The sequence below is a fragment of the Phyllostomus discolor genome, chromosome 10, assembly GCF_004126475.2.
Source record: "Phyllostomus discolor isolate MPI-MPIP mPhyDis1 chromosome 10, mPhyDis1.pri.v3, whole genome shotgun sequence".
NCBI lineage: Eukaryota > Metazoa > Chordata > Mammalia > Chiroptera > Phyllostomidae > Phyllostomus > Phyllostomus discolor.
The window spans coordinates 6,422,292-6,431,223 of NC_040912.2; the positions used below are offsets into that span (position 1 = coordinate 6,422,292).

Consider the following 8,932-nt stretch of genomic DNA (forward strand, 5'->3'; position numbering starts at 1 on the left):
GGTAAGTTACATTACCTTTCTGAGCCTCAGACTGAGATGTCTTTATGAGGTTATTGTAAGGTATATATGAAATATTTGCCACTTCACACACAGTAAGTACAATGTGCAATTATTAAGGCCTCCGGGCTCTTATATTGCAGGTAAGTGATTCCCAATCCTGGCTGTCATCAGAAGCATCTGGGGAGCTTTATAAAAACAGATATCTGGGCCTCAGCCTAGAAACAGAGAAGTAGAATCTTACTGGTAGGGACCAGGAAACAGGATTGTTAACAAGAACCTTAGAAGCCTAGACTATTAATAGAAAGATATTTAAAGTTCTATAATAGGCCAATTATGAAAGTAGCATTTGGGGTACAATAATCTTACGAAGCTTTATTAAATGAAATGGGGAGACTGGAAGCAATAAGACCAATGAGGAAACTACTCAACAGGAAAGCCAGTCCTTTATTCATCTTGGTTAGATTCTATTTGTTAAATGGAATCCACTAGTGAATGATGAACTACACTTAGAACACTCACCCATCAATTAAAAAAAAATTAATGGAATCTCTCAGCCCTACCTCAAAATGTCTAACAGATTCAAATAAAAGTTTCCACCAAGCACAAAATTCCTCCCCTATTCCCTTACTCTAGGGCCAGTACTAATGTTGATAGTACATTTGTCTCATATAATATGATGTATTTGCAAGTCTGTGGTATTACTTCTGCATTTCCTCCATGGTGACCAAATACTTAATTTTCATAAAGATAGGGGCTGCAACTTTTCAGCAAGTCTAAAATTACCCCAAAATTTCAAAAAAGAGAAGAAAAGAACCACATCCATGTGAGTATCTTTTTAACAGGACAGCACCATGGTCAGACTTAACTTCTGGTGAGTCCCCTGGCCAGCTAAGTTATTCTAGTTATCTTGTTGGCTCTCAGCTGAATGAATCATCTCATAATGTAACTCCTAGTTGTTCTGTGTTAGACCAACTTTTATATTCTAATATAAAACCCAAGACAGAACTGACTATAGTTCTATCTAGGATTACTAATTTCATCCTTTCTGCCAAGTTGTCTTGTTTCCAAACTTAAGCTAGGGATATGTTAACTACTAGATTCATCCTTCTCGGCAAAGAAGAAAACTAAGACTACAAGTTGTCCTCTGAGCATATATGATCTTTACAAATTATACAATGACTACGTATTTTGTTTTTTAAGGTTCTTTTCTATTTGCACCTTATTTTATATGCCCACAAAACATGAAACACTTCTCCTTTATTTCATTTTCACTTGGCATTTCAACTATATAGAATATAGCCGGAAAACATAAATGGAAATCTAAATGCTTAGTAAGTAGTAGAACTTCCATACAGAAATGAATCAGGAAATAAAAGTTGAACAACTAAATCACAAGGATTTGGAGCAGCAAACTGGACAGGTACAAACTTCATAGACAGAGGAAAGTAGATACATGCATAGAGCAGAAAAAGGTGAAAAGCAATGTTAAAAAGCAAAAATAACCATCATGCTGCATTATTTAATAGTCCTGTATTATATAAGTCACAGCACAAAATCAAATATTCCTAATCATGATTGTAACAAGTTCAGTATATTCTTCCAAAAATAAAGAAGCTAACCAGTTTATAGATAAAAAATCTCTCTCCAGTAATGTAAGAAACATAAATTAAAACAAGTTAATGTACTAAACTAACAAATATCCCAGGAAAATAACTAGGGAAGACAGAAGAGGTTTGCTTAAAGGTACTCTTTAAAATAATTCTAAAATACTGAAATTACAACATAAAATGGCTGGGCAAATTAGGATACCAACACTGAATACCATATACATATTTAATACGTTTAATCCATATTTAATTCAGATAGGTCAAGGGTATCAAACTCATTTTCACAGGAATCCACATCAGCCTCACAGTTGCCGTCAAAGGGCTGAATGTATTTTTAGGATTGTATAAATGTAACTACTCCTTAACTAGGGGCAACAAGGTGCCAGGCCCGACAAAACAAGGTGGAGGGCAGATTCAGCCCACGGGCCTTGTGCTTGCCACCTGTGATATAGGTTATTACACCAAAAACTGTATTAAAGTGAGTATCATCTTGGTTCTGTATCAAATTTAAGAGTTTACAAAGTACTTTTACATATATTACCTCTTGATAGATAATTCATGCCAGAAGTTATCAACTCTAATGGTTCATCAAAATTAAAACACTGAAAATACGCACTTTAGAACCCCCACTTCACATCTAGTGAATTGATGAACCTCCAAGTGTCAATCACTGGAAGTGTTTCCAATGCCTGACCACGATTAAGAACCACTAACCACTAATAAACCACTAATTACTACCATGAAAAAACATATATGTAGTTTAAAAAGAACACAAATTAACATTTAGTGATTGAAATAACTTAATGGATTCCCCCGTTAATTTATTTAAATTAATCATAAAAGGAACTAAGTATACCTATGAAACTTTTCAAAATTAAAAATAGTTTAAAATGTTGATGCTTAAAGATATTCGATGTATTAGTTACTGAAAAAGTTTTCTTTGTTTAGATCACCTCACATCCCTGAATGCTACATGTAACAAGTGAAGCAGTACCCTGATTATTTTAATAACAGTATAAATAAAAATCACTGGGATAAAATTAGTATGAATGTTTTGCCCCCATTTAACAAACAATGATATCACAGAAAATATTTATAATATTCTCTAAAACCGATTGCCAATTTATAGCAAAATCTTCCACAAAAAGAAAGAACTCTGATTACAATCCAATGGACATAAGGATACAAATCTGAATACTTAAAGATACAAAATGTCATTATGTAAAGAAACACTAGCATCATCCTTGGTTTCAAACAGCTACTGATGTGAAATGTACCAGCAGAAAGTTTAAATAAGAAGCTTATTTAAATACTACTACTATTTTAATATTCCTCAAGAAACCAGTGACGTCACTGTCTTACTTTGAAGGGTGCAGAAGTTTCACATAAATCACTTATTTCCGTTTTCCTTCAACTCTCCTCACCAAAGCAAATACCAACCAAATCTTAAAAACTAAAATTAAATTTAAAACAAAAACAGTACCAACAAATTAAATGACCAAACTACAGCATAGCTTTTGTCTAATAAGGCATATTCAAATACTAAACATAAAAATTCAAAGCACAAATGAGCAAGTTTATAATAATCTTAAAATGTTTAATTTCCATCCCTGATCTCCTATTATTGAGACACATGACCACTTAGAAAGTCCCCCAAGCGTCTCCGTTTCCTGTTTTAAATTACCTATTTCAAGGAACGGTACCGTACTTCCCCTTCACCCATACACTCCAGAAAGCTCAGATATTTCTGGATTCATTACCCACCATTTACATCTCCTCACATACCACACACCTCACAACCACCCCCTGTACTTCAAGTCCTTTGCCACCACCCTTGTTAATGTTCTTATCTTTTAGTCCTCAAACTGCTACCTTAACCTTCCTTAATTCACTGCCCCCACTTTGGTGCTCTCTTTCCCTACAGGAATTATCATGATGCTCATAGTTACCACTCTTCTTTTAAAACCCTCAACATAGCACACAGTATCTCTGCTTCCCTCTGTAGCCTTTTAACTTTCACCACCATGATTTCTCAGCTTAGAATAAGTTATCCTTCCTCTGCCAAATCACTTGTCCCCACCTTTAGAGATTCATCTTCGCCAGTTTGGAAAACGTGTCCTTCTCTCTACTCTTCCCATCGTATACCTACCTCTAAATCATATCACAAATAATTTACCAAGTAAATGCCAGGTGGGGAATATAAAAGTGAACAAAACACAATCCTTGACTTTAAGAACTTGCCATGTATTATCTCATTTAACTTTCATTTAATTTTTCAGTAACATTAGAGTCCTTCTTTACAGACAAAGAAACAAAAAGTCTTATTTGCCCAAGGTTCAGTAAAGTTTTTTGGACATGAACCCAGGCCTGACTCTAAAATCCAAGCTCTTAATCACCATGCTTTCTATTTCTACTGTCACAGCATCTAACTCACTTTCCCTAGTAAGACACGTACTTGTTAAGTGAATGAACTTCAGTGTTGAAATCCTAAGCCAGTAACCGCTATCAGTGCTACAGCTTTAATTGATAGTGTCTTGTGTCAAAGAGTTCAGAAGCTCTGCGGTACTAACACATGAGAAAAGATCAATGTCCCGTTACTCATTATGTCATAGTCTATGTAGCAAAATATTGGACGTGTTAAACGAAACACTGGGACATGTTAAACAAATCACAGCCTATCCATATAGTTATGTGCCACTTAAAATGGGGATGTGTTATGAGAAATGAAGTTAAGCAGTTTTGTCATTGTGTGAACATCAGAGTGCACAAACACAAACCTTAATATACAGCCTACTGCACATGTTAGCCTATTGCTCCTAGGCTAAACCTGTACAGCATGTTACTGTACTGAATGCTGTAGGCAACTGTAACACAATGGTTAAGTAATTGTGCATCTAAACATCAAAAAGTTACAGTAGAAATATAGTATTATAAGACTGAAAATGGCACACCTGTACAGGGCACTTGTATAAGGGGCCCTGATTGACCCTCATATGCATGAGGTTCATTAATTCTGCTTTGGAAAATACTGACCTAGTATTATATAACATTGTATGTCTAGTAACTACCACATTTTGCAAAAAATAATTAAATTATAAACACACACAAGCTACCTAGGTGATTTTGAGTCCCTAGTTTGAAAAAATTGAAAAAATACTATGTATTAAGTGGTAGGAGTTCCAGGAAGAAGAACGGACTAGATGGCTAAGGAAGTCTTCTTGCTTCTCCATTTCCTAGGATCCTTCAATGGCCCTCCATCACCCAGTGCACTGGTCCTCAGTCTGGTTTTGAGATGAGCTCCTCTCAGGCAGTCCACCCCACGTCTCTCTCTAACCACACGTGCTATTTGGACTACAGAATAAATGAATCCAAATAAGGCAAAGACACATGGACTTACGGTAATAACACTTATCCTAATAACATTTTCCTAGGAGGAAATAACACTTTCCTCCTCACACCAAGACCTCCAACCTCTTCTACATACTGCACCCTCCTCAAGTGTTTTTTTACAAACTTTGTTACCACAATCCTTAATAAAAAAATGTTACATCCCAAACAATACTTATAAAACAAAATTTAACCCCCCAAATTGTTTATGAAGTGCAATGTACTGTTTTCTATTTCTTCCCTACTTTTTGAAAAGCGTCAGTAAAAATCCACAAAACTGATTTCAAGACCAACTAAGAGTCTCCACTTGCAGTCTACAAAACTCCACTGCAGAGACCAACAGTCTACATTTAACAGTATGCTCTCATCTGGCAGGCCTAACCTACAATCACGCTACCTTAAAATTCTTCTCTGCAAAAACACATTTTTTCTACACCAGTTTCATTGTACAATCAATCTTATGTCATTTACAGTTCAAAGTCAGCACATTAAAAAACATACCAAAAGTTGTCTTAAAATTTAGTAAAATGCATAAATGTTAAAATAAAAATTTACAATCCCTAGTAAAAAATTGAAGATAGCTTATTAGCTCAAAACGTGAAACACGGCTCTCAAGTGGTAATTTAGTAGGTAAGAATACTCTTATTGGCGAAACCCGGAGCAGAGCACGCGTGAGGATGCACGCCTGCCCTTAAATTACAAGAAGTCTGAAACCCAAGTGCCCTACCACCACCTTCACTCCGGTCCCGTCATCTGACCGTCCCCACTCGGGACGCCTGGGAAACCACAGACCTAACTCCTCCTCCTCCCCGAGCTTTTTTTTTTTTTTTGGTGGGGGGGGGGAGAGGATGTGGAGGGGAGCTCCTGTCTGTGATGCCGTTAACCCTCCACAAGTGCTTTAAGGTCCGTCAGGAGTCCCACCTCGTCTCAAACCTGCTCGGAAGTTCTGGCACGGACTTACTGAAGATTATTTCCAGGGGGGGAACTCCCATCAATCCAAGCAACCTGTATAACCAACTTCTGAAACACAATCTATTGATAACACGACCTTTCCTGTAGTTATGCACTGAATACCTTATCTCCAAACAAAACCGGAAACCAAAGTTCTTAACTAAATTACAAATATGTACCTTTTCTGTCAATTAAAACCTACGTGATAGACAGAAAACGAATGTCCACCATCAGCTACGAACTTCAGCCCCGCCAGCCTGAGAGCGCGCGCGGTAGTGTCAGTGACTGCACGACGAGCACGGAACCCTCGCGGACTGACACTGTGCCGCCGCACACGCATCCCCGCGGCGCCCACTTGCACTTCACGGCTCCCCCAACTCCCCGTCCTCTGGCGCCACCCCCCCAACAGCCGGGCGGGAGGACCGACCGTTTCCTGCCGCCGCGCCCCCTTCCCGGGCTGTTTGGAGGAGCGAAGGACCCGTCCGGGCGGCGGGGGCGCGCTCTGAAGCTGCTGGGACCCTGCTAGGCACCGTCCTTCAGCCCCCGGGGCTTCCGTACATGCCACCGCATCCGTGTCCGTCAGCACACCTGACGCCCAAAGTTTCCCCGCGGCTCGCCCGCGGCCCTGGGGGCGGGCGAGGGGAGGCCGACCACCGCCGCCGGCGGCAGGTCCACAAGGACGCAGGACCAGCATAGGGTGCTCCTCGATCTGCGCCGCCCGTTCACTTAGACTCTCCAGGGCACGCTCCACAGAACACTCTCCCTCCCATCAACACAGAGCCGCAAGAACTCTCCAAGTTTAAAGCGGGACTGTAACAATAAACTCGCAAGAATGTTATTTCGGTAGCCAAGCAAGCACCTGATGTCACAAATTATCTCCCACGCCCCACGAACCCCCGGATCCGAAACAGTGTGCTCGCACGGCGCGACCCGGCCCGTGGAAATGCGTTAGAACCATCTCCGCGGCTCATTTCCTACTCGACACCCAGAACGAGATGGAGCTCGGCAGTGGAAAATGTGAATGAAACGGCCTTGCTCTTTTTCCAATACGCGGGGGAGGAAAGAAAATGAAAGGGCTTCTTGAGAGAATAACTGAAAACACTGAGATGTTTAAAAAAAAAAAAATCGCTCCCTTAAGCATCCCCGGGCCTTAGCTCCAGCGGGGGCCCTCCCTTTTAAAGCAGCGACCCTCCCCACCTTTCCACTCCTCGGGGGGGCGCCCTTCTCTGGCGTTCTTTCCCCTTTTCCTTGAAAATTAAGCCCAAAACCAGGCTCCCGATCCTCCGTCCTCCAGCCTCGTCCGCCCTCCGCCGGCCTCCGGGGCCGCGCCCGGGGAAAGGAAACCCCGAGCGGCGCGGGTGCCCGAGCGCTGCAGCCGCGGCCGCCGCCTTCGCCGCAGCTGCAGCCCGGCGCATCCCTCTTCCTCCCGCCCCGCCGCCGCCGCCGCCGCCCTCCCGGGCCGGCCCACCCAGCCCGACCTCCGCGCCAGGCCCGCGCCCACGAGGGAAGCTCGCCACGGGCGAGGCGGCCGACCGCGGGGGAAGCGGGGCGGCGGGGACCGGCGGCCCGGCGAAGACGACCCCCTCGGGCTGCTCCCGCCGCGGCGCCGGAGGCCGCGGCTCCCGTCCCCCCAGCGCCCCGGGCCTGCCCGCCGCGGCACAGGAAATGCCGCCGCCGCCGCCGCCGCTCTCCGCACGTTCAATTCAAACTGTCACCGCCGCCGCCTCCCCTCCCCCCGGGTCCGCCGCCGCGCCCCGGGCCCGCCGTCGCCCCCACCCCACTCCTTCGGCGGCCGCCCCCGCCTCGCCTCGGGGCGTTCCCCCGGCCCGGCCCCGCGGCCGCCGAGCCCCCCGCGGCCGGAGCCGCCGACCCGAGCCGCGGCGGCCCAGAGCTGAGGCTCACCCATGGTGCTGCTGTTGACGCTCCTCTCCTCAGCAGCAGCGGATCTCGCACTGACCGACATCCCCTCCCCCTCCGCGACCAGCCCGGGAGCGGCGCAGCCCGCGGATTCTCCAAAGGCGCCTACGCCAGTTCCGCGGCGTAGCCGCCCGGCGTCGCTGCCCCGCTTACGCAGCCGACAGCACACCGACTCCTCCTCGGGCTCTCGCCCGACTCCCGCTCCCTCCTCCGCGCCCGCCCCCTCAGCGCCGGCTTCCGGGCCGGGCGGAGGCTGGCTGCGCTCTCGCGAGATCCCTCCCTCCCCGCCTCGCCTCGCCGCCCGCTCCTCGGCGAGCACGACTTCACTGGCGTTCGCACTCGCTGGCTGTTCGGGCACAGCCGCCATGTTTACATTGGCGGGGTTTGGCCCCTCGGGGGTCACGGGTAGGCAGGCCTCTGTGCAGGGCTCTTCAACATGGTCTCTAAGTTTTCACTACGTTACGTTTGTCAGTGAAAAGCCTGGGGACGGCGAGAAGGAGTGGCCGGTGGGTGCGAGGGTGGGTGGGGTTTTGCCCGAATTAAAGATGGCCGCCGTGCGTGCCGCCCTGCGCGTGCTCACGTCACGTTTTGAGGAGGTGGAGGCCGCCCGGTTGGCCTTAGCGCCTCTTTACGGAGTTGGCGTAAGGCAGAGAGGCGCCACTGGAAGAGGCCAGGCTGGGGAGCGGCGCCCAGGGCGGGGGCTTTGTCCACGCCTGGGCTCCCAGCTACCGACCTGGCGGCCTTGTGAGCGAAGGGAGAGACACTTGGAGGCAAGTGTCTGTGCTCCCCCCCATCCAGCCCCGTTTCCTCCGCTCCCTGGGCTCGGGTATGAAAGTGAGATTAGGCCCTGGTTGCCCTGACGTTCGCCTCGCGCTGTCACTTTGGTGGCCGGGCACAGCCGGGGGGTCGGCTGCTGCAGCTTCCACTCCACGGTCACACTGCGTCGTCTCCCCTTCTTGCGCCCCAGTCGGTCCTCGTGGAGCTCACACTCTAGTTCAGGGAATGAATGGGCACACGTGGGACTCCTGGGTGACAGAGTAGTCAAGGGCGAAAGTGGTGTGGTGGAGCAG

At 46.3% G+C, this 8,932-nt stretch overlaps 1 protein-coding gene and 1 long non-coding RNA gene across 5 annotated transcripts in view; both read right to left on the bottom strand.

Annotated features, from left to right (window-relative positions):
- The window catches only part of SEPTIN7 (septin 7), a 71,459-nt gene extending 63,335 nt beyond the window's left edge, over positions 1 to 8,124 (bottom strand). Inside the window, exons 1-2 of one of the 4 annotated variants that reach the window (XM_028525337.2) lie at positions 7,848 to 8,124; positions 2,864 to 2,868 (exon numbers count right to left, since the gene is read on the bottom strand). In XM_028525337.2, the coding sequence (XP_028381138.1) occupies positions 2,864 to 2,868; positions 7,848 to 7,908 (66 nt within the window). In that variant the 5' untranslated portion in view covers positions 7,909 to 8,124. Of the gene's footprint in view, positions 1 to 15; positions 216 to 845; positions 851 to 2,863; positions 2,869 to 4,122; positions 4,125 to 7,847 lie in introns of those variants that run through there. The other 3 variants (XM_028525338.2, XM_036010415.1, XM_036010417.1) reach the window with 3 other exon arrangements.
- LOC118497021 lies at positions 4,171 to 5,792 on the bottom strand. The gene is made up of 2 exons (XR_004899563.1): positions 5,052 to 5,792; positions 4,171 to 5,020 (listed from the first exon to the last, which is right to left on the bottom strand). It is a non-coding gene; the product is annotated as an uncharacterized LOC118497021 (long non-coding RNA).
- Positions 8,125 to 8,932: the final 808 nt, after the last annotated feature.